Genomic DNA, 26,542 nt, shown 5'->3' with positions numbered 1-26,542 from the left:
ATCTTGAGGGGAATTGCTTGATAGAGCAGACGCAGCACGGTTTCGTTAAGGGGAAGTCGTGTCTGACAAATTTATTGGAGTTCTATGAGGATGTGTCTAGGGCGGTGGATAGAGGAGAGCCGGTGGATGTGGTCTTTCTTGATTTTCAGAAGGCGTTTGACAAGGTACCTCACAAGAGGTTATTGCAGAAGGTCAGGGGGCATGGAGTTGGGGGTAGGGTATTAGCGTGGATAGCGGATTGGTTGTCAAATAGGAGGCAGAGAGTGGGGGTCAACGGGTGCTATTTGGATTGGCGGTTGGTGACTAGTGGAGTGCCCCAGGGGTCGGTGCTGGGGCCTCAGCTATTTACCATTTATATAGATGATCTGGAGGAGGGAACCGAGTGTATGGTGTCGAAATTTGCTGATGACACCAAGATTGGGGGAAACGGCAAATTGCGCGGAGGGTGTGGAGAGTCTGCAGAAGGATCTGGGCGAATGGGCCAGGAACTGGCAAATGGAATTTAATGTTGGCAAGTGCGAGGTGGTCCACTTTGGTAGGAATAATGGTAGGAAGGACTATTTCTTACGTGGCGAAAAACTGCAGCAGGCGACGGTGCAGAGGGACCTCGGGGTCCTTGTGCATGAGTCGCAAAAACCCAGCCTGCAGATGCAGCAGGTGGTCAGGAAGGCGAATGGGATGCTGGCCTTCATTGCGAGGGGGATTGAATATAAAAGTAGGGAGGTCTTGCTGCGGCTGTATAGGGCATTGGTGAGGCCGCAGCTGGAGTACTGTGTGCAGTTTTGGTCGCCGTACTTACGCAAGGATATTTTGGCCTTGGAGGGAGTGCAGAGGAGGTTTACTAGGCTGATACCGGAGTTGAGGGGATTGAGTTATGAGGAGAGGCTGAATAAACTAGGCTTGTACTCGTTAGAGTTTAGAAGAATGAGGGGAGATCTCATTGAGACGTATAAGGTGATGAATGGGATGGATAGGATAGAGGTGGAGAGACTCTTCCCGCTCAGAAAGGATAGTAGGACTAGGGGGCACAGCCTCAAGATAAAGGGGGGGCGGTTTAGAACGGAGTTGAGGAGGAACTTCTTCACTCAAAGGGTGGTGAATCTCTGGAATTCTCTGCCCGTTGAGGTGGTGGAGGCTACCTCGCTAAATATTTTTAAGACGCGGGTTGATGGGTTTTTGATGAGCGAGGGGATTAAGGGTTATGGGGAGAGGGCGGGAATGTGGAACTGAGCCACGACAGATCAGCCATGATCTTATTGAATGGCGGGGCAGGCTCGAAGGGCTAGATGGCCTACTCCTGCTCCTATTTCTTATGTTCTTATGTTCTCTGCTTTAAGACACTTCTTAAAGCTTTTCCCTTTGACTAGCCTTGTGGCCTTAATGTTTTATTTTGGAATGAGGTATGGGAGGAATGTTGCTGCATATATAATTTCAGTATGAATCAGTGCCTTCGAAGCAAAAGAGATTGTTATTTATCATCATTAAATCTTATTACTCCTTATTACCAGTAGAAGAGTGTAAGTCTTCTACTGTTCTGTCATTGACTCTGTTTGAACAACCATCACCAACTTAATCCACATGTAACTGCTGTCTTTACTTCAGCATTTGTTGAACAGGGATAAAGGAGAATAAAGCTCATTAAACAAATAAAATTGAGTATATGACATTTAATTTTTGAAGTTTAAAAGCAATTTCTCTATACCCAAACTGGATAACTCGTTACTAGTCCTTTATCATTTAATCCTATAATATCAGACCTTGCTCACTAATAATAATAAAATTCTGATTGCAACAACACGGTGTTGAACCTACCTTCTTAACACTTAGCATAGGAGCTCATATATCAAAAATCCCAAGCCTAACGTGCTTGTAAAGTAACAGTCAACAGATATTATTTTTCACCCAAAAGCGTCTATCACACTTTCAAACCTTATTTATCAGGTTGTCTTTCACTGAGAAATATCTTGACTATGTGCAGTATGTTGTTTCGTCTTTTCATTGTTTAACCAGTTCAGAGAAATGCATTTGAAAATTATTGGCTTCCTTTCTGATGTTTTGCAATTGTCTCATGCTGAAGTGTGCATTGTCTTGTCTTTCGACTGTCAGTGGAAAATCTTTGAGTGAAAGCTTGCTTGTCCAAACATGTTCCAGAGAATTAGAGGTGTCTAAATCTGATAGTAATAGATGAAATATATCAATAATTTCTCTTTGGTTTTAAAAGGTTCTGGCAGTCTTTTAACAGTGTATCTTTGTAATAATTGTTTAATGTTCAGGATCTTAGCATTGAACAGCATTTTCAAAAGTTGGCTAAATTTGTGTAACTACACCCTTTTTAGAACACTGTAATGAAAAACGGTTATTTCAACAGGGCCGTTTGATTGCTAGTTATTCTCCAGGAGTAACTGTAAGCCATTAATCAAAGTCAAATACCTTTTCAAAAAGAAGGAAAATTGCCATAGTAACAGTAGCTTCATGCTTTGAATTCTTCCCAGTGAAATAATTCAGCTGCTGTATATTAGAATTGACTTCTTCATTCCTTCTTGTGCCTGACTCTATTCTTGCATTTGCTTTCTCAGGGGAGAGTACGTTGGAGGTCCACTCATAATGGGAGTGTGAAAATGTGTGTGACCATGTTTTTTCGAAGCCGATTTCTATTCCTGCTGGCTGTAGCTGCCCTGCTCGCTGTCCTGAGCCTCAGCCTGCAGTTCTGTAAGTACTGCTCCCAGTGATTTACTTCTGATTAATAAGCGAAACCATTTAACACTACTGATGTGAGACATTGAAATAAAAAGCACACTCTGAAAATAGCCTTTTTCTGCTTCTGGTGTGCCATTGTCTGAAGCCTCCAAGCACTATTACGGACCTTCAACTTAGTTCCAATGGTGGAAATTAGTATGGTTGGAAAATAATTAAGTGGGCTGCTTTGGCCTGGATGGTGTTGAGCTTTTTGAGTTGTTGTCATCTCAACAACTAGGGATTATTCCATTACACTCTTGTCTTCTGGCTTGTAGATATTGGGCAGGCTTTCAGGAGACAGAAGGTAACTTTTCCCTCCCCTGTAGTTACAGTATTTATGTGGTTGGCCCAATTAATTTTATGGACAATGGTAACCTCCTCTCTACCAACCCATCCATCCCCCGCAGGATGTAAATGATGGGAAATGCCTTTGAATGTCAAGGTGAGTTGGGTTGATTTACTCTGGTTGAAGATGGTCATTTCCTGACAATTATGTAGCGCACATGTTACTTGCCATTTAACAATCCAAGGCAGAATATTGACTTTGATTTGATTTTTTATTGTCATGTGTATTGGTATACAGTGAAAAGTTTTAGTTCTTACACACGAAATAGACAAAGTATACCGTTCATAGAGAAGGAAAGGAGAGAGTGCAGAATGTAGTGTTACAGGGCAGGTGATGGCCTAGTACTATTTTTGCTAGACTATTAATCCAGAAACTCAGCTAATGTTCTGGGGACCCGGGTTCGAATCCCACCAAGGCAGATGGTGGAATTTGAATTCGATAAAAATCATCTGGAATTAAGAATTTACTGATGACCATGAAACCATTGTCGATTGTCAGAAAAACCCATCTGGTTCACTAATGTCCTTTAGGGAAGGAAATCTGCCGTCCTTATCTGGTCTGGCCAACGTGTGACCCCAGAGCCACAGCAATGGTTTTGACTCACAACTGCCCTCCAAGGGCAACAAGGGATCAGCAACAAATGCTGGCCAGCCAGCGGCATGAATAAATAAAAAAAAAGTCATAGCTGAGGTGTAGAGAAAGAGCAACTTAATGTGAAGTAGGTTCATTCAAAAGTCTGATGGTAGCAGGGAAGAAGCCTGAGTCGGCTGGTACATGTCCTCAGACTATTGTATCTTTTTCCCGATGGAAGAAGGTGGAAGAGAGAATGTCCAGGGTGTGTGGAGTCCTTAATTATGCTGGCTGCTTTTCCAAGGCAACGGGAAGTGTAAATAGAGTCAATGTGTGGGAAGTTGGTTAGAGTGATGCACTGGGCTTCGTTCAAGACCTTTTGTGGTTTCTTGCAGTCTTGGGTAGAGCAGGAGCCATACCAAGCTGTGATACAACCAGAAAGAATGCTTTCAATGGTGAACTGTAGAAGTTGGAGAGTCATAGGGGATGTACCAAATTTTCTTAGTCTTCTGAGAAAGCAGAGTCATTGGTGGGCTTTCTTAACTGTAGCATCGGTGTGCGGGGACCAGGACAGGTTATTGGTGATCTTGACATCTAAAAACATGAAGTTCTTGACCATTGTCCCCATTGATATAGACAGGGACATGTCCTCCACTACACTTCCTAAAGTCAATGACAATTCTCCTTTGTTTTGTTGGCATTGAGGGAGAGATTATTGTTGTTGCACCAGTTCACCAGATTCTTTGTCTTTCTGGTACTCCGTCTTGTCATTGTTTGAGATTCGACCCACTATGATGGTGTCATCAGCAAACTTGAAAATGGAATTGGAAAGGAATTTGGCCACACAGTCATAGGTGTATAAGGAGTGTAGTAAGGGGTTCAGGACACAGCCTTGTGGGGCACCAGTGTTGAGGATGATCGTGGATGATATTGTCACTGCATGTTGGCATGGACTGCTGATTATCTGAGGAGTAGCGAATAGAATTGAACACTGTGCAATCATCAGCGAACATCTCCACTTCTAATCTTATGCTGAAAGGAAGATCATTGACGAAGCAGTTAAAGATGGATGGGCCTAGGACCTGAGGAACTCCTGCAGTACTATCGTGGGGCTGAAATAATTGGTAACATGTTCCTCTGTGCTAAGTATGATTCCAACCAATGGAGAGTTTTCCCATAGATTCTCATTCACTTCAGCTTTAGACATATACAAAGACATTTACAGCATGGAAACAGGCCCTTTGGCCCAACTTGTCCATGTCACCCTTTTGTTTTTAAACCATAAATTAACCCCAATTATTTGCATTTGGCCCATATCCCTCTATGCCCATTTTACCCATGTAACTGTCTAAATGCTTTTTAAAAGACAAAATTGTACCTGCCTCTACTACCTCTGGTAGCTTGTTCCAGACACTCACCACTGTCAGTGTGAAAAACTTGCCGCTCTGGATACTTTTGTATCTCGCCCCTCTCACCTTAAGCCCATGCCCTCTAGTTTTAGACTCCCCTACCTTACTAGGGCTCTTTGATGCCATATTTGATGTAAAGGGATTCACTCTTGATTTACTCTGGAATTCAGCTCTTTTGTCCAGTTTTAAACCAAGGCTGTAATGTGGTCTGGAATCAACTGCACATTTGATGACACCTTCCATCACTTTTCTGATGATTGATGGTGCTAATTGCTAGATATGATTTGTCTATTTTTAATGGACAAGACACATTTGGTGAATTTTTCCACTTTATTACGTCGATGTTAGTGATGTAACATTACATTGCACTGTGGTTAGCACCTCATGGCGCCAGGGACCTGATACTAAATCCAGCCTTGGGTGACTGTGTGTGGAGTTTGCACACATTCTCCCCATGTCTACGTAAGTTTCCTCTAGGCGTTTCCTCCCACACTCCAAAGGCAGCATGGTAGCACTGCTACTTCACAGCACCAGGGACCCAGGTTCGATTCCTGGCTTGGGTCACTGTCTATGTGGAGTTTGTATGTTCCCCCTGTGTCTGCGTGGGTTTCTTCTGGGTGCTTTGGTTTCCTCTCGCAGCCTGAAAGATGTGCTGGATAGGTGCATTGACCCGAACAGGTGGCGGGACTGTGGTGACTAGGGGAATTTCACTGTAACTTCATTGCAATGTTAATGTATGCCTTATATGTGACTAATAAATAAAATTTAACTTTGAGCATGTTAGGTGGATTCACGATCCTAAATTAACCGTCAGTGTCTAAAGATATGTAGGTTAGACAGATTAGCCATGATAAATGCTGGGGTTTCTGGGATAGGATGGGTGGTAAGGGTGTGCCTGGGTAAGATGCTCTTTCGGAGATTCAGTGCAGACTTGACGGGCCAAATGGCCTCCTTTTGCTCTGTAGGTATCCTCTGATTCTATGGTTCTTCAATGATACTGGAACGGCATGTGTTTGAGTGTGGTTCATTCTGCAGCACTAGCCTTTGGGGCTCATCGCTTTCACATCATCCAGTGCCTTCAGCCATTTCTTAGTAGTAAATGGGGTAAATCGAATTGGTTAATGACTGTGATGCTGGGGCCTCGCTGGAGGCCTAGCTGGATTTGCTGGATGCCACGAGCACTGAGAAACATGCATGGCTTTTTTTTCTGAAATGTTAATTTATAGTTACCTAGCTTCTCAGCCTTTTGGCTAAGATAAAGTTTAGTTTCGACATGCTGTGCTTGGTTGAAGTCATTAGGTTACATTTTAGCTTCATTTGAAGCAATTTTTAAAAGTGGCATTTCGGCCTTTTGGCTAAGATGCAAATGAGATCAAACCTTGGAGGAGGAGCTATGCCTACTCCAATCAGCTTGGATCATGTTGATCAAGCCCAAGACAGGAGGTGAGAGCCCTGTCTTGTCAGCTTGGATCGGCAATGTCTCAACTTGTTGAGACTCTGAATTGAACTTGATTGGATTGAATTGGAATAAAAACAAAAAAAAAACAAAGATGTGTAAATTGATTATGGCATGGCACTAACTGTTGCAGTGAGCATTTATAGATGGCTTGAGAAAACATTTAAAAAAAATGCCTGCACAATTACAGCAGGCAGGCTTTAGCACCTCATTAAGTATTTATACACCGGTGCGATTGACCTTTTCCACTTCTTCAGCAGAATAACATCCTTAAAGCTACAATGGAATCTCTTCCACTGCTGTTGAAGGCAAATTTGTGAGAACAGAGAGAATTTTTGTCATTAGCTGAGAAACAGGGTGTGCACCGGTCCGCGTAGTGGGAGAAAAGTTGCTAAGCTAAAATCTATCACATAAAATAGAAACACTTCGTAATTCCAATTATGGTGATTCAGATTTCCTTATTTATAAAAGATCATAAATATGGGTTTCCTCCTTTCCCCTTTGCCATAGATATTGTTTCCTATTCTAGACCCAAAGTGTCATCACATCATCCATTTGGAGCTGGAAAAACACTGATCTCTGATCCTGTTATTAAAAAGCAAAATACAAAATTTTTTTATTAGTCACAAGTAAGGCTTACATTAACACTGCAATGAAGCTTCTGTGAAATTCCCCTAGTCATCACACTCCGGTGCCTGTTTGGGTCAATGCACCTAATCAACTCATCTTTCAGAATGTGGGAGGAAACCAGAGAACCCAGAGAAAACCCACCCAGGCACGGGGAGAACGTGCAACTTCACACAGACAATGACCCAAGCCGGGAATTGCACCTGGAACCCTGGTGCTGTGAGTCAGCAGTGCTAACCATTGTGCCACCCCTATTACTGTTGTGACACACACAGACCATTGAGCTCAAGAAACCATCAAACAAATCATTAGTTTAATGCAAAAATCTTAACATATTACAGGAATCAGACTAGAGCAGATTTGGGCATGGGAGCACAGAGGTTAGCACTGCTGCCTCTCAGCTCTGAGGGCCTGGGTTCAATTCCAGCCTTGGGTGACTATCTGTGTGGAGTTGTCACATTCTCCTGTGTCTATGTGGGTTTCCTCCAGGTGCTCCGGTTTCCTCCCACAGTGCAACAACGTGCGGGTTAGGTTGATTGGCCATGCTAAATTGCCCCTTAGTATCAGAGGGATTAGCAAGGATGAATATGTGGAGTTACAGGGATAGGGCCTGAGTGGGATTCATGTCTGTGCGGCCTTGATTGGCCAAATCCTTCTACACTGCAGGAATTATGTGAATTGAAAGGGGACAGCAAAAACTTGTTCAATTAAAGGTCTAACATCAAAAATCTTACCAAACAACAGGCAAATTGGTAGCAAATTACGGTTACATCGGAGAATCTTTTTCATAACTTATGTTTCAAGTATTCGGCCATTGATAATCCACAGCACACTGGAACTTTGATAGTCATAGAATCAGAGAATCCCTACATTGCAGAAGAAGGTCAGTTAGCCTATCAAGTCTGCTCTGACACAATCTCACCCAGGCTCTATTCCCATGACCCCAGATATTTACCTTGCTAAACCCCCTGACACGATTGACAATTTAACATGGTCAATCAACCTAATCCACACATTTTTGAACTGTGGGAGGAAACCCACGCAGACACGGGGAGAAAGTGCAAACTTCACAGAGACAGTGACCAAAGGCCAGAATTGAATCCAGGTCGTTGGCTCTGGAAGGCAGCAGTGCTAACCACTGTGTCACTATGCAGCCCAGTAAATATATCAGCATTGATGAAGAGCATTTTGTCATCCACTCAGCACTGTCACTTTTCCAGAGACAGAGAATTGTCACTATCGCCATGACAGTGGTATTTCAAATACCAATTCAGAATCAAAAGCCATTCTCATCTCTAAAGATTACCGAAATAATTCTGTACCCCTCACACCTCCCATTCCTGGATAACACTGAACCTCCTTTTGGTTTTATTCACCAATATCTGCCTCTTGTATCCATGTGTTACAATTTTGTTCTGAAGAATTAAAAAAAATCTTGCATTTGCACTTTGAAAATCAAGTGAAGGCACTAAGTAAGAGTTAAACAGAAGCTATATATTTCTTTGAATGGTGTTTATAGCTGTGGATGTGCTGAACAGGCTCTCCACCTATTGATACTAGCCCTCAATAAATCTGCATGAAAATCAGAGTAAGTAGCCCTAATTGTCCAATTACAGGTCCCTGTTGCTTTGTGACCATCAGTGTGTACACCTCCATAATCCAATGTGGCGCACTGCAGCTTTTAGTTTTTGGTGCAAGCATGATCATCAGAAATTGTGATGCCATGGTGGCCCTCTGTAGTGACAAATATTACAGCATTTGCTGCCGCTAGGATAACAAATTCCAGGCCATTATAATCTATAACCATGGAGCCAGTAGTCTGAGTTTCCAGTGCAGCACTTAAGATGTTGGTTCGCTACTGCTTGTGCTTCAGTGGAAGCTGAGACAATGTGATTGGGTCCACAAATGTACTAATGGAATTGACCACCACTTCAGCGTTGGAAAGGAAAGGCTCCAAACAATGTTAAATGTCATGTGGAAGTTGCTGCTGGACTCCTCCATGCTCCACGACATTGAATCGGGTCTTAATTCGAGGCTTTCCAAAGCACCAAACAGTTGTTGTGCATATTCCTCAGTGCTCTTTTGTAGGCTGCTCTATCAGAGTCCTCATCTGGGTCTTTTGCAGCAGAACTTCTGCATGATCCTGCCCTTTACCAAATTGGCACCTATGCTATCTGTTCCCCCTGTCCCGGCTGCAGCCCACTCATGTCTATTGTCTCACCACTTGCATATTCAGCCTCTATGCCATGCACTAAATCACACAATGTGCCACTGAGTTGTGGCTGCAGGTATGACACTGAGTGACAATGCACCTTCTTCATCACTGCCCTAATTGTTCTTCCTCTGTCTGAATTTGAGCAAGGACTTTGCCTCTTTCAAAGCCGGACAATTTAAAGAAGAGCAGTGAGCACTCCCATTGTTCTGACTAACATTGATACTCAACAGGCAAAACTAAATCAAATTAGATGGGCAGGATTCTCTGGTCTTGTAATGGTGAGACTTATTGTGAGCGAGAATGGAAAATTTGGTGTTCCAGCCAAAAGTCCATTCTTATTCAGCGGCACTGGAAGATCTAGCCATGAATTGGGATAAAAGATTTCGGCCGTTGTTACGAGAGATTTTGTAATCAGGAGTATGGTTTTTATTTGCAGATTTGAATGGTATTTTGCAACCCTGTGCCAGCGTTAAGGATGTTATGGAATAGGCTGAAAACTTAATTAAAGTGGCTAAAGTGATTCAAGTGTGGACCATAAATGCTAGAAATAACTTTTAAGTTCTGCAGAAGGGATTTTAAATTAAAAAATTGGAAAACAAGGTCTCAGTGGGGATTCCACATTTGGCAGACAATATCCAAAGCAAACAGGGTTCTCGAATTTCTGAGTGGAATCAAAAATATCAGAGTTATAGTTTCACAAATATTTGCTCGTCCAATCATACTGTGTGCAGGGACCTTATAGGATAAGAGTTACAAATAAAATTGAAGTTATTCAAAGAGGTGCTGCACAATTCTGCATGAATCAGTATAGGAAATACATCAATGTCACATCCTTGATCAAAGATCCGGAATGAGAATCAGTAAAGCAAAGGAGGAAGAAAAATAGACCGGTCATGTTCTATAAAATATGGAAAGGACTTCCATAGGAAGTTACCCTTAGGAACATTAATATACAGAAGGATTTGGATGTGCAGGTCCACAGTTCCTTAAAAGTGGCAACATGGGTGGCCAAGGTGATTAAAAAGGCATATGGCGTGCTTGCCTTCATCGGCCATGGCATTGAGTACAGGAGTTGGGAAATCATGTTGCAGCTATATAAAACCTTGGTAAGGATGCATTGGGAGCATTGCATGCAGTCCTGGTCACATACTATCAGAAAATGTGGAAGCTTTGGAGAGAGTGCAAAGAAGGTTCACGAGGATGTTGCCTGGTCTCAAGGGTGTTGGCTATGAGAAAAGTTTGAATAAACTAGGATAGTTTTCATCGGAAAGACAGAGGCTGAGGAGAGATCTGATGGAGAGCTACAAAATTATGAGAGGCATAAACAGGGTGGATAGTCAGAGGCTTTTTCCAATTAAAAGGGGGCACAGATTTGTGGAAAGGGGGGAAATTTTTCGGGATATGTGCGGGGGAAATTTTTCATGCAGTGAGTGGTGGGTGCCTGGAACACACTGCCAGAGGGTGTGGTGGAAGCAGGCACATTAGCAACTTTTAAGACGAATTTGGATGGGCACATGATTAGTGAGGAAATAAGAAGATACAGACCGAGTGAGAGCAGAAGGTTTTTTTTTAGTTAGGGCATCACGACCAACACAGGCCTCGAGAGCCGAGGGGTCTGTTCCTGTGCTGTACTTCTCTTTGTTCTTTGGCTGGCAGGAAATGATATAGACAAGTATGTGGGGCTTTTGGGCAATGATACAACATCAGGTAATCATCCACACAACCTACAAAGACCATTTGTTTCCAGGAAAATGACCTTTCTTCCCAAGGACAATCCCACAGTGGAACAAATAGTTAAAAGAAAGTCACAGCTCCATCACTAGAAATCTTCACGACACACCTTCAGATTTTATTTATGTTAATTCGTAGGACATGACATCGCTGGCTGGCTAGGATTTATTTCCCATTCCCAGTTCCCCTTGTTCAGAGGGCAGTTGAAAGTCAACCACATTGCTGTGGATCTGGAGCCAGACTGGGTAAGGATGGCAGATTTCATAGAAGCATAGAATCCCTACAGTGTAGACGGACGCTGTTCGGCTCATCAAGTCTGCATCGACACCAATCCCACCCAGGCCCTATCCCTGCTTATTTACCCTGCTAATCCCTCTAACCTATCATATCCCGGGACACTAAGCGTTCATTTAGCATGTCCAATCAACTTAACCCACACATCTTTGGACTGTGGAAGGAATGATGTGGATGTGCTGGCGTTGGACTGGGGTAAACACAGTAAAAAGTCTGACAACACCAGGTTTAAGTCCAACCGATTTATTTGATAGTACACTCACTAGCTTTCGGGTTAGCCCCTTCGTCAGGTGGATGGAGAGCTCTGGCCTCAGACAGAGCATATAAAGCACAGACAGTTTACAGATTACTGATTAGAATGCGAATCTTTACACCTAACCTGCTGTTCAAGTCTTAAAGTGGCTGACAATGTGAGTGGAAGGAGCACTGATCACAGGTTAAAGAGATGTGTATTGTCTCCAGACAATACAGTAAGTGAGGTTTTGCAAACCCAGGCAAGTCACGGGGGTTACAGATAATGCGACATGAACCCAAGATCCTTGTTGAGACCGTCCTCATGCGTGCGGAACTTGGCTATCAGTCTCTGCTCAGCGACTCTGCGCTGTCGTGTGTCGTGAAGGCCGCCTTGGAGAATGCTTACCCGAAGGTCAGAGGCTGAATGCCCGTGACCACTGAAGTGTTCGCCAACAGGAAGGGAACAGCCTTGCCTGGTGATTGTCGAGCGATGTTCATTCATCCGTTGTCATAGCGTCTGCATGGATGTCTCGGCGCTCTACACCAACATCCCCCAGAACGATGGCATTGCTGCGACTGCCTCAGTACTCAATGCCGACAACTGCCAGTTTCCAGATGCAATTTTACAACTCATCCGCTTTATCCTGGACCACAATGTCTTCACCTTCAACAACCAGTTTTTCATCCAGACACACGGAATAGCCATGGGGACCAAATTCACACCTCAATATGCCAACATCTTCATGCACAGGTTCGAACAAGACTTCTTCACCGCACAGAATCTTCAACTGATGCTATACACTAGATACATTGATGACATTTTCTTCCTTTGGCCTCATGGAGAACAATCACTGAAACAACTATATGAGGACATCAACAAGTTCCATCCCACCATCAGACTCACTATGGACTATTCCCCAGAATCAGTTGCATTCTTGGACGCACACATCTCCATCAAGGACGGTCACCTCAGCACCTCACTGTACCGCAAGCCCACAGACAATCTCACAATGCTCCACTTCTCCAGCTTCAGCCCTAAACATGTTAAAGAAGGCATCCCCTATGGACAAGCCCTCCATATAACAGGATTTGCTCAGATGAGGAAGATCATGACAGACATCTCCAGACGCTGAAAGATGCCCTCACAAGAACAGGATATGGTGCTCGACTCATAGATCGACAGTTCCGATGCGCCGCAGCAAAAAACCGCACCAATCTCCTCAGAAGACAAACACGGGACACGGTGGACAGAGTACCCTTCGTCGTCCAGTACTTCCCCGGAGCGGAGAAGCTACGACATCTTCTTTGGAGTCTTCAACATATCATTGATGAAGATGAACATCTCGCCAGGGCCATCCCCACACCCCCACTTCTTGCTTTCAGACAACCACACAACCTCAAACAGACCATTGTTCGCAGCAAACTACCCAGCCTTCAGGAGAACAGTGACACAATACCACACAACCCTGCCACAGCAACCTCTGCAAGACATGCCGGATCATCGACATGGATACCATCATCACACGTGAGAATACCATCCACCAGGTACACGATAAATACTCTTGCAACTTGGCCAACGTTGTCTACCTGATAAGTTGCAAGAAAGGATGTCCCGAAGCATGGTACATTGGGGAGACCATGCAGACGCTACGACAACAGATGAATGAACATCACTCGACAATCACCAGGCAAGGCTGTTCCCTTCCTGTTGGCGAACACTTCAATGGTGACGGGCATTCAGCCTCTGACCTTCGGGTAAGCATTCTCCAAAGTGGCCTTCACGACACACGACAGCGCAGAGTCGCTGAGCAGAGACTGATAGCCAAGTTCCGCACACATGAGGACGGTCTCAACAGGGATCTTGGGTTCATGTCGCATTATCTGTAACCCCCGTGACTTGCCTGGGTTTGCAAAACCTCCCTTACTGTGCTGTCTGGAGACAATACACATCTTTTTAACTTGTGATCAGTGCTCCTTCCATTCACATTGTCAGCCACTTTAAGACTTGAACAGAAGGTTAGGTGTAAAGATTCGCATTCTAATCAGTAATCTGTAAACTGTCTGTGCTTTATATGCTCTGTCTGAGGCCAGAACTCTCCATTCACCTGACGAAGGGGCTAACCCGAAAGCTAGTGAGTGTACTATCAAATAAATCGGTTGGACTTAAACCTGGTGTTGTCAGACTTTTTACTGTGGAAGGAAATCAGAGCACCTGGAAGAACATAAGAACATAAGAAATAGGAGCAGGAGTAGGCCATCTAGCCCTTCGAGCCTGCCCCGCCATTCAATAAGATCATGGCTGATCTGTCGTGGCTCAGTTCCACATTCCTGCCCTCTCCCCATAACCTTTAATCCCCTCTCTTATCAAAAACCCATCAACCCGCGTCTTAAAAATATTTAGCGAGGTAGCCTCCACTACTTCAACGGGCAGAGAATTCCAGAGATTCACCACCCTTTGAGTGAAGAAGTTCCTCCTCAACTCCGTTCTAAACCGCCCCCCCTTTATCTTGAGGCTGTGCCCCCTAGTCCTACTGTTCTTTCTGAGCGGGAAGAGTCTCTCCACCTCTATCCTATCCATCCCATTCATCATCTTATACGTCTCAATGAGATCTCTCCTCATTCTTCTAAACTCTAACGAGTACAAGCCTAGTTTATTCAGCCTCTCCTCATAGCTCAACCCCCTCAACTCCGGCATCAGCCTAGTAAACCTCCTCTGCACTCCCTCCAAGGCCAAAATATCCTTGCGTAAGTACGGCGACCAAAACTGCACACAGTACTCCAGCTGCGGCCTTACCAATGCTCTATACAGCCGCAGCAAGACCTCCCTACTTTTATATTCAATCCCCCTCGCGATGAAGGCCAGCATCCCATTCGCCTTCCTGACCACCTGCTGCACCTGCAGGCTGGGTTTTTGCAACTCATGCACAAGGACCCCGAGGTCCCTCTGCACCGTCGCCTGCTGCAGTTTTTCGCCATGTAAGTAATAATCCTTCCTACCATTATTCCTACCAAAGTGGACCATGCAAACACGGGGAGAACATGCAAACTCCACACAGACAGTGACCCAAGCCTGGAATCAAACCCGGGTTCCTAAAGCTGTGAGGCAGCACTGCTAATCATTGTGCTGCCCCACCATTTCCTTCCCTAAAGGACATCAGTGAACCAACGAGGTTTTTCTGACACTTGACAATGGTTTTGCGGTCATTAGTAGATTCTTAATTCCGGATACCTTTTATTGAATTCAAATTCCACCATCTGCCGAGACGGGATTTGAACCTGGGTCCCCAAAACATTAGGTGAGTTTCTGAATGAATAAGCTAGTGATAATACCATTTGGCCATCTCCTGCAGATTATTTTCATTTTCATTTGAAAGTTTGTAATCAGAACTACCATCTCAGCAGGTCACGGCTGGTTTAATTAGAGCATTACCCTGGGAGAATTTTCACTGCAACTTCACTGCAGTGTTAATGTAAGCCCACTAGTGACACCAATAAATAAACCTAAAACAATAAATGTTGGCAGAATACAGATATTAGTTTGTGATGTTGATTCAACTGGCAGAAACTGATGTGTCGTAATCACCAATTTTCTTTTTTCTGTGACACGTGCCAGTGCTAAAGATAGAAAGTTTAAGAAGGTATTTTTTGCCGGGCTGGCACAGGTTGAAAGAGTTCACATTCGCGGGACACTGAAGTGAGTTCTGGAACAAGCGGAGGCTGTAATCAAAAGAATGGCCTTCACCTGAACCGAAACAGAGCCAAAGTAATTGTGCAGAGGGTAAAAGAACAGTGGAATAGACTTAAGCTAATGTGGCGTGGTCTGTGTATAGTCAAATTGTGAGACTGTCAAAGAAGAACAGAATTGAAAAAAACTATTAGAATAGAAGCAGAACTGAAATGAATAATGAGAAAATGTTATCTACAGAGGAATAGAAAGCAAGAGACAATAAGATTGGCGGACATAATAACATTGTTTTGGAAGAGACAAGAGATATTAAAAATTAAATGAAATACCAGTAAAATAAATGAAGATTTATGTTTCAAAGGATTGGAGTCAGAGTTCAGTGGTATGTACGTGAATGTACAAAGCATTCAAAATAAAATTGGAAAGTTAAAACTATCAATTATCATGGAGGGACACGGTATATTTGCTCTCATGTGCCTTAGGTTTGGAGCAGCCTGAGAACTTAATGTTCTAGTTCAGACAAAGCATATTGTTCCAAGAGAAGTAAACGAGAGAGTGAAGAATGTAATGTTACAGTTATAGCAAGGGTGTAGAAAAAGATCAACTTAATATAAAGTAGGTCCACTCAGAAGTCTGATGGCAGCAGGGAAGAAGCTATTTTTGAATCAGTTGGTACGTGACCTTAGACTTTTGTATCTTTCTCCTGATGGAAGAAGATGGAAGAGAGTATGTTCAGAAAGGAAAGGAAATAGTAAGGGGTTCAATTCATATTAACACATAGAAAAATAGTTAAAGGGCTACTTGGGGATGATTGAGGACACTTAAAGGAAATTGATGAGTGGGTTAAGTTACTGAATCTCAGTGGCATACATCCTTGGCTGTTGAAAGAAAGGTGATAGCAGAGACACTGGCTGCAAATCTTCAGTCTTGTTTAAATATGCAAATAAGTTAGTAGCAACACTTGGTTTCAGAAGGAAGAGAAGGATAGAGCTGAGTGACTAGAGATCAGTTAGTCTAGTGTTGGTTGTGGATGAACTCCTACAATTAATAATTTACAATAGAGTTCACGAGCATTTAGAAATGCATAGGTAAAAGAGGGCAGTTGGCATTGGAATTGTTAAAGACAAGTCAGATTTAAAAAATTTAATATATTTTTCAAGAAGTGAACAACAATATAGATGAAGAGAATGTATTAGATATGCAATATATACATTTTCAGAAGACGTTCAATACGGACACTCAAGATGCTTGAAAATCTCAGGCACATGGGCCTAAATTTTCAGGTTGGCGAGAACTTGGTGCCTGTCATCCTGAGAGTCGGCAGGAAACACATCCCACCAACTCCAACAGGCCTTTGCCATTTTATCCGCAAGTGACAAGTCTTTCACTGTGGAGAGCTGTTGATTGGTCAGAACGGTTGACAGCTCTCAAGCCCATCGAGGCACAGTTTTGCAGTGTCGGGAAGAGGAACTACAGTGCTGTGCCTGAGAAGGCGGCTGGGATTTTCCACTCCTATTTGCATTAGGCAGATTTGGCGATGGGAGTGGAAAATATTGCGGGAAATTCAAAGTTGCATTTTACGTTGGAGTGAATGCATGACTTGATTGTCACCTATCCTCTTCAGTGACAGGACACATTTCCCGAATATATCACATTTGAATATATCACTAGATTATCAGGCCTGTATGCCCCCAAAAGATCCATCCACGACACTGAATGGTGTGAAGCCCAACTCATCTCCAAAGTACTGCACCTGTGAGCAAACTGCCCAGGGGAGCTCAGGTGAGTGCACAGCTCAGAGAGGAGAGGATTATGCCTGGGTACTGCCGTAGCACCAACTGTGTGCCCCTGACCCTGCATGGGCAACGCTGGGGGGTGCCAGGTAGGGTTTCAGGGTTAACTGGTTTGGTCGCTGTGTGCTGGGATGACCTTTAAAAATATTCCTAATCCCAGCGTTCCTAGGTCACTGGGCAGAGTCCATCCCAATACAGATATGTCATAGGACCAGATTCTTGAAATTTTTGTTTGAAATGTGATGGAGAAAGCTGCCATTGCCATCAGTGACTTCACCACCACTTTCCCCGCACACCATTGGTCTTTGCCGAATTCTGGGAAAATGTCACCCTAAATCATGGCACTACACTTATTGTAAGTGTCAGTAGTCCTGGGGAGTATAGCAGAAGCCCTGGTGTTCAGGTGAAGGGCAACCCGGGTATCAGGGGGATACTCTTGTGATGGTATTTGGAGAGGGATGGTCAGGTCTCCCCAATGCCTAACGATGGACACCCCGCGTCCAAAAGAGCCTTCTAATTGACTCCCCCCTTCCTCCAATCAAATGAGAGATATTTTCAATTGTCCACTCTGTTATCGGGCAACTGTTAGCCTAAATGGGAAAAATAATGGCTACTTAAGGGACTTAATAGGGGCAGAGGCAGACTTTGTGTTAGAGGTCCTGACTGCCTCACCGTAGGTCACGCAAATCTATTTTGGGAACATCTTTCTAATAGGCTCTTCAAGTATGAACAGGTTACTTTCCCCTGCCTTAAGAGCATGAAGAGGTACTACATAAGAGTAAGTTCTTCCTTTTCAGAAACTGATTATTGAAGAATGGGTGATTCCTCAAGTGTACAATTTTTTTTACAGGACTTGACAGTGTCAATGCAAGAAGGATTTTCCTTCTGATTGTAAGGTCTAGAACCAGGATCACAGTCCCAGAATAAGAGGTGGGGCGTATAGGATCAGGATGAGAGGGAATTTCTTCAGATCAAATGGTGGTGATTCTTTGGAATTATCTACTCTAAAGGTCTGTGGATGCTCAGTCATTAAGCAGAGATTGTTAGACTTCTAGATACTAATGACATCATGGGATACAGGGATAGTGCGGGAAGGTGATGTTGCGGTAAAGGAACAGCTGTGGTCCAGTTCAATGGTGCGGCATGATCCTGGGCTGAGTGGCCTACTCCTGCTTCTGTGTTTCTGTAACGTTCCTTTGAAATGATTCTGGACCTTTTACTATGCTAAACACAATATATAAATGCAAGTTTGTTGTTGTTGCCACTACACTTAGATTCACATTTGTAGAAATATCCACAATGATTGGAAATGCCAGAAGAGTCTTGTCTTTATCATTTCTGCAACGTAACAAACAACCCAAGAGTTGCACGTTTTCTGTCGAATTACCTGCAGGCAACATTACTGTGGTGTGAATTTTCATTCCAATCCATAGGGAACAGGGTTCAGATATGGAAGGTTGCACTGCACATCAGTATTAAATGATACTTGGGGTTGGATTTTGGAAGGGCTGCAAAGATATGGGATTAGGTGTGAGTACGCCCACAATTTCTTTCTGCCAGCTGACATGTTGTTTTGATAGCATGTTCTTGCCAGGGACCCATTTTGAAAGAGGCTGTTTGGGGATGGGTATGTTATGGTTAGCTGCCTGCAAGCAGCAGATCATCAATTAAGATCTTATAAACGGCCTATCATGGCCTTGGTGCAAGAAGTTTCCATTCCGTCTGCTGTGACTGAATCCAGGCTGAATGCAGGGGAAATGAACTCCTGGGAGAAAACAGCTCCATTTACCATTTATCCCAACTGCCTTCCCCACACCCCCTCCATGGCCACAATTGGAAAAGGTCACAGATGCAGGCCATTCTGGTAGAGAGGTTTCTTCCGCATGATGATTGTCTGGCAGCTGTGATGTCCTCTTAAAATCCAGATGGGCCATATTCATTTTGAACACCCTCTCTTCTAGTTACATCAGCAGCTCCCATGTCTTTCAATGCTTGAAGGCCTCCTACTGGTCCTCCAGCTTTGGGTACCCACCCACCATCCTGAAGTGAATGGTGAGTGCACATCCTGGCCACTGATTTGCCTGTTTGTTAGAAATTGTGAGGAGGACATCATGCTTCAAAACAACACGAGGATTGGACCACAGAAATACGCCCACCAGATACCCCAGAACAAAAATACAGCCTCGTTGTTTGTCAGGAGTAACCCTTGTTCATCTTTCCTTCAGAAAGAGGCATTTGTTGCATGGGGTGGCAAGTGTAGGGTAGCCATGGATTACACGCATCATAGTTTTTCATGACAAGTGTGCGGCCTACTCTTATTTCCTATGTGCTTATAATTAAGGATATATGTAGAATAATATGGGAAGATGGAGTTGAAGTAGTAGATCAACCATGTTTGGATTGAACAGCAGAGAAGGCTTAAAAGGCCGAATAGCCACCTGCTGCTTCTATTTTTAAAATATTTCTTTTCATAAAGTGGTTAGGTGCAAACTGGTCATTACAAACAATTCATCAAGTTTCCGGATAACATCAGAATGCTCCTACTTTCTGAGATTTTCTTTCTAACCAAGTGTACTGCAATCTCTCTGAACTCCTTAAAATTTCGAGGAAAGATTTGTTTTCTGGGTTGCTGATATAATCAACGGGTTCTACACTTACTCCAAGTATACATTTAACTGAAGTCAGCTTTTTAGAACCATCTGAAATCTTGCAAAATCCCCACAAATAACTACAAGCTGAGTCTTTTGAACTCTCTCAGATGGAGTGGTGTTAGTACCTATAAACACAGCAGTTTCCAGCAGGAAATTTATCTTGCTGCTATATGAAACACCATGCTAATAATTTTTCTATTTAATGAAAATGATTATAATGACACTGCTTTGCATTGTATTTTGGTAAAAAAATTTAAAATGTTTAATTTTTTTTTGATTTCTTATGGAATTGTCCATAACATGGTAATATTGTACAGAAGGTCATCATGACCCATTGAGTCTGAGCTGGCTCTGTTAGAGAGCAATTTTATTGAATTCCATTTTAAAAAATCTGGAATTAAGAATCTAGTGATGACCACAAAACCATTGTCGCTTGTTGGAAAAATCCATCTGGTTCACCAGTGGAAAGGGAAAGAGAAAGAAATCTGCCATTCTTATCTGGTCCAGAGCCACAGAAATGTGGTTGACTCTCAACTGCCCTCTGGCAACTAGGAATGTACAAAAGATGCTGGTGAGCCAGAGATGCCCATATCCCACAAATGAATAAAAAAAAAATTCAGTTTAACCCATGTCTCTCTCTTTCCATACAGCCCTGCAATTTTTTTCTCCTTGAAGCATTTTGACCAAAGCTGTTAAAACTATCTGCTAACGAATTGGAGAAAGCATTCAAAATCCTGGCCACTTAACAGTGTTTCTCATCTTGCAGTTTCTCTTCATTTATTCTAATTAAACCCCTCATGATTTTAAGCGCATCTATTGGATGTCCCCTTAGCTTTCTCTGCTGCAAGGAGAACGTCACCAGCTTCTCCAGTCAACTCACTACTGTAATCCTTCAACTATGGTGCCATTCTAATTAATCTCTTCTGTACCCTCTCCAAAGCCTACATTTTGTGCCCAGAATTGATCACTGCACTTAAATTGAAGACAAACTCATGCTTTATACAAGGTTAGCATAACTGCCTGTGTTTTGTACATCAATGTGCCCATTTATAAAGCCCAGCTAGAAACTTACTTGCTTTATTAGCTCCTTTGTTAACCTGTCAGCTTTAATAATTGGTGCAGAAACACCCCCAGGTCTCTGTACTCTTTCCAACCTTTTAAGAATGGGACCATTTAGCATGTATTGTCTTCCACAGTTTTCCTGCTGAAGTGTAATGGTTGACACTATTCTGTGTTGAACTTCATCTGCACCTGTTTGTCAATTCCACTATTTATTTATTCCCTCTTGAACTCATACTAGGCTCCTGACTACTTATTAATCTTCCAAGTTTTGTGCCATTTGCAAATTTTACAATTGTGACCTGTACCCCACTAAGACTAAGAAGTTGATGCAAAGAAAATAATTTAATACAAGTTCAATACGTTTCACAATTTTCTTTTAAAATAAAGGAAGTGTCATTTGAAGCAGTTGCTATGCAAGAACAATGGAGGTCTTGAGCCTCAATAGGTAGTGTCTTTATCATTGAGCCAGAAGCACTGGGTTTGTGTCCTACTCCAGGACTTGTTGGCTATGGAAAGTGTGTTCCTAACTTGGCCAAGCAGGTTCATCAACCTGAAAATCCTTCCAAATCCTTATGGCAGGCTGAAAGTTCTGTGGCTATGGGGTGGGAATCTGGAGAGACTCCTGCTGCAGAGCATAGTGGGTATACTCACTGAACATTGAACAGTGTTAAGCTCATTAATTATGCAGCTGTAAGGTTCACCTCAAATCTCATACTGGTATGGGCAGGCAGCGAACCATCCTGCCCTCACTACTAGGTGCCATTTTTAAAAGGCCCCTTTTTGCAGAATTGCCCTCCCGAGCCCCCTCCCTTCCTTTGAGTGTTTCAATCTCCCTCCGTGTATTTGTCAACTGCTGTGTGATACATTACTATTAGCCTGGGGAAGAGTATTGCAATATGTGAAAGAATATCTCATACATTGGGTATGTGCCACATTTGCAGATTGGGAAACAGAAAAGTCTGATGAGGCGGAAGATTTCATGGAGGCGATAGATTCCCTGTAGCCCTGTTAATGAGTATTGATGACATGTAATTACAATCACCAGAGTAAAGGTAGCCTGCCACAAACATGCCATGAAAGTGCCAAGGGGAAAAATTGCAACTTGTACACCCACTGGTGGAGTTTTGACTTCAGACATCACAGATTTTCCAGTTCTGTCTGCGGCGATTGCTGCCACTGGTGAGACTGGAAAATTCTGTCTGAAGAGTGTGCAAGTCTCCTGGTCAACCAAGATCGTGTTGTAGCTGTAGTACATCAGCCTTCCCAAATTGCAAGACCCCATGAGCAGATTCTTGTCATGGAATGAACTCCATGGCAAGCTCCCTCCTTGCTTTGAGGGCCTACTAGGGAGGGAGAGTGGAGTATTTGCAATCTGTTAGAAGCATAAAAATAGCAGCAATGTCTTCAGTACGCATCAAACTTAAGGAACTTTTTGTACAGCAGTTACTGGATTCCACACTCACGCTACTCATTCTACACACACACACTGGCAAGCACTGCTGCTTCTCACTGCCAGGGACCTTGGTTTGATTTCCTGCTTGGGTCACTGTGCGATGTCTACACATTCTCCCAGTGTCTGTGTGGGTTTCCTCAGGGTGCTCTGGTTTCTTCCCACAGTCTGAAAGACATGCTGGTTAGGTGCATTGGCCATGCTAAATTCTTCCTCAGTGTACTTGAACAGGTGCTGGAGTGGGAATTTACACAGTAACTTCATTGCAGTGTTAATGTAAGCCTACTTGTGACACTAATAAATAAACTAAATTACAGCTGAAAATGTATACCTGAAAGGATTTGATTGGCATGTATTTGTATAGTGAAAAGTATTGTTTCTTACGTGCTGTACAGACAAAGCATTCCATTCATAAAAAAGGAGACAAGAGAGTGCAGAATGTAGTGTTACAGTCACAGCTAGGGTGTAGAGAAAGATCAACTTAATGCAGGGTAGTTCCATTCAAACGTCTGACAGCAGGGATGTTTGAGAATGGCAGCTGATTTCAGATTCTTGTACCCCCTCCCCGCCACTGGAAGAAGGTGGAAGAGGATATATCCAGGGTGTATGGCATTCTTAATTATGTGGCTGCTTTCCTGAGGCAGCAGGAAAGGTAGACAGAGTCAATGGATGAGAGGTTGGTTTGCGTGAAGGACTATACTTTGTTCACAAACCTTTGTAGTTTCTTGTGGTCTTACACCAAGCTGTAATACAACCAGAACAGATGCTTTCTGTGGTGAAGCTACAAATGTTGGAGAGAGTTGAAGTGGACATACAAAATTTCTTTAGCCTCCTGAGGAAGTAAAATGTTGGTGGACTTTCTTAACTATAGCGTTAGTGTAAAAGGGTCAGGAAGGGTTATTGATAACGTGGACACCTAGAAACTTGAAGCTGTTGACCATTTCCATGCCGTCCTCAATGTAGACAGGGACATGTCCTCCACTGCACTTCCTAAAGTCCTGAACTGAACTCAGAACCATCAGAAATCCTATAAAGTTGTGCAAAGGAATTACAAGCCATGTCATTTAAGTTCATTGATCTTAACCACAGAAGTATTGTACAGCGTAATTTATACGTTGCAGCTCCTTCCTGAGGGAAATGGCTGATGGTCAAATACAATTCCTTGAGTGCCGAAAACTTTTAGTGCATTACCCCTTTGGCTATACTTCATATGGGAATGTGGACAATAAAGAATGGATTTTTCAACTGTGTTGCTGCAGGGAATCTCACTGATCAGCACATCAGGAAATTGAACTTCTGCTGCTCATCATTTTCCATCAATTCATTCTATTGTGTGGAAATGGGTTGTGTTGTGTAATTTTCCAATATGGCTGGCATTAGTGAACTTGAAAAATCAGCCACTAATTATTGATAAGTTATTTTCTTTTTCCTGAAGGCCACTGCTGCTGAAAACAATATCCCAAAAATACACTTTTGAGCAGGAGGCCATTTACTATTTAGAGTCTACCTCCGACTGCCCCATCAACTTGACTATTAAGGTCCTAGCTTTTCGTTGTTGTAAATGAACACGGGCATGTTACTGTTTCTGAATCAGAAGTCAGCCCCAGCAAATATAGATTTACTCAAAGCAATCTTAACAAAACTAAAATTTCACAGCTTTGTAAGAAAAAGTGCCAAGGATGTGTTATTCTGTGATTGACGCATTGACTGTGATGAGCACTTTAATAGAAAACTATTGCTTTCAACTCAATTCAGCACACATTCTGTTTCTCTGTTAATGGAGAACTCCAAGTTTCAGTGTTTAGTTCAGAGCACATTCCTCTGGTTTTAGATACTGTTGATTAATTCAGGATATGAATGAAACAAATTTGCAATGATAAAACTCACTAAACAGTTACAAAAGCAGTCATTCAGGTTGCTAATGACTCCACTTCCTTCATTAAACAAAGTCCGGCCTCTGGAAATCCTAGAAAGAGTTTTGGACTAGCAGAATACTACATGTGCCATGAATTCTGAGAAGTATTGATACTCCAAAAATGCTGTTAAAAAAATCTAATGTTCATTCAGCTAGACATTTTCAAGTAAAATAATCTTTTCTTACTCATGCTGCTGGCCAGTTTTCTCTCCAATATTGACTGTGAAAGTGAGTTTATCAATCAGCCATTCTCATGTACCATTAACTGTTTTGGTCGTGACTTACATAGAAATCTGTGAGATTCATAGAATCTGTTATTATGCATAAAGTTCTCTACATGGAACACTTCCAGAAGAGGAGTCAGTGGACAATGATTAAGAGTGAGATCCATGGCTTTTTCCCTCTTCTTAAACCAGGACACTTAATGTCTAAATAGCAATTCTTCCACCATTTCTGTTAAATTCAGCATGATGCCCCACCAAAAAATATTCCCCACCTCCTCCGATTTCAGCATTCTGAAGGGACCATTTCTACTGGAGCAACCTGGTTCACTCTTCAGTCACCCCCATCCTATGGCACCTTAGCAAACAAACACAGGAGATGCAACACCTGCCCTTTTGCCTCCTCCCTCCTCACCATCAAAGGTCTCAAACACTCCTTCCAAGTGAAGCAGCAATTTATGTGTAGTTCGTTCAATTTAGCATTCTGTATCCTCCGTTTGCTGTGAGGTTTATTGTTCACTGAGCGGACCGCATGCAGATTTGGTGACCATTTTGCAAACCATCTCCATCAGTCTACGATTTTGATCAAGAGGTTTCAGTTGCCTGTCATTTTAATTATCCAACCTTACTCTTAAGCTGATTTCTCTGTTTTTAGCTTTCTGCAATGAAGCTCGAGGGACAGCATCTCATCCTGCTATTTGGCACTTGATTGCTTTCCAGGCTCAATGTTCAGTTCAACAATTTCAAATTGTTACTTCTGTTTATCCAGCAGAAGGAATTCTTCAGTTGCAAGCAATATAAAGAACTTACTTCAGAAAGTAAATCAGAGAAAGATTTAATAAAGAAACTCCATTAGTCCAACACTTGAGACCACACCATGGGCCATACAAGCTCCCTGCAACTCCCATCTGCTTCTTATTTATACTGGATTAGCTGATCATCACATCATTTTTCTCATTGGTTATATTGTCTATCTGATCAGTTGACCCTCACAGCATGTTACCATTGGTTACATTATAGCAGATGCAATGTTATCATTTCAACAACTTCTGCTTCTATTTCCTTTCCTTTGCAAGTATTGGTTTTATTTTTGTCTTCTGTTGCCTTTGGGCAGCAGCACATTCATCATTCTGTCACTCATCTCTTCTCGAGATACATTTTATTTTATTTGTCTCATTGCAGCTCCCTTCAGCCTTGCTTGATTGACCTTTTGGTCACTGAATTTTTCCTGTCTAGCACTGACCTTCCTTCTTGTTCTTTGCCCCACCCTCTTCCTTCCTTAAAATCTATTACACTTAGAAACTTCCCCAGTTCTGATATAGCATTAATGCTGTTTCTGTCTGTTCAGATGCTGCCTGAGCTGCTTAGTATTTGCAGCATTTTCTGTTTCTTATTGATACAATCCTGTCCCGTCTGAGTAAAGTTTAAAGTTTATTTATTAGTCACAAGTAGGCTTACATTCACACTGCAATGAAGTTACTGTGAAAATCCCCAAGTTGCCATACTCTGACGCCTGTTCAGGTACACTGAGGGAGAATTTAGCATGGCCAATGGCACCTAACCTGCACATCTTTGGACTGTGGGAGAAAACCAGAGCACCAAGAGGAAACCCATGCAGACATGAGGAGAATGTGTAAACTCCGCACAGACAGTGACCCAAGCTGGGAATTGAACCTGGGCCCCTGGTGCTGTGAGGCCATGATGTGGAGATGCTGGCACTGGTCTGGGGTAAACACGATAAGAAGTCTTACAACATCAAGTACTGTGCTGAACCTGATGCTGTGAGGCAGCAGTTCCATCCACTGTGCCACCGTGCCACCCCAGATCAATTCAGTTGGTGTAGACCTTTGTCATTTATGTGATGCATTTACTCCCTGGATAAACTTGGAATGCTCTTCGATTAGAAATTTTAGTTCACTGCTTATTTGTTCATTCAAAGATTTCTGACTCCTTTCACCATGGGTTGCCTGCAGTGAGACCAGATATTTGAATGGATGCTGGCTTTTCTGATGAGCAACATTTATATATTTTCCCTGGCATATTTCAGGTTTCGTTACTCTGTTAAATACTTAGTGAATGCCACAATGCTGAGTCAATACCTCCCTTGTTTGGCTTCTCAGTTTTGTTCCAGCTGTTCCCAACAATCA

General features: G+C 42.8%; 1 protein-coding gene across 4 annotated transcripts in view; it reads left to right on the top strand.

Annotated features, from left to right (window-relative positions):
- The window catches only part of pxylp1 (2-phosphoxylose phosphatase 1), a 166,439-nt gene that overhangs the window by 7,410 nt on the left and 132,487 nt on the right, over positions 1 to 26,542 (top strand). For all 4 annotated transcript variants that reach the window (XM_080186415.1, XM_080186417.1, XM_080186414.1 and 1 more), the window contains one exon: positions 2,577 to 2,709. In XM_080186415.1, coding sequence (XP_080042541.1) covers positions 2,619 to 2,709 — 91 coding nt within the window. In that variant the 5' untranslated portion in view covers positions 2,577 to 2,618. The remainder of the gene's footprint in view (positions 1 to 2,576; positions 2,710 to 26,542) is intronic.

Source organism: Carcharhinus amblyrhynchos, chromosome 3 (genome assembly GCF_965287045.1).
Source record: "Carcharhinus amblyrhynchos chromosome 3, sCarAmb.v2.hapA, whole genome shotgun sequence".
Classification (NCBI taxonomy): domain Eukaryota; kingdom Metazoa; phylum Chordata; class Chondrichthyes; order Carcharhiniformes; family Carcharhinidae; genus Carcharhinus; species Carcharhinus amblyrhynchos.
Note: the sequence above shows the minus strand (reverse complement) of the source record. Positions and strands in the feature narration are given on the sequence as shown.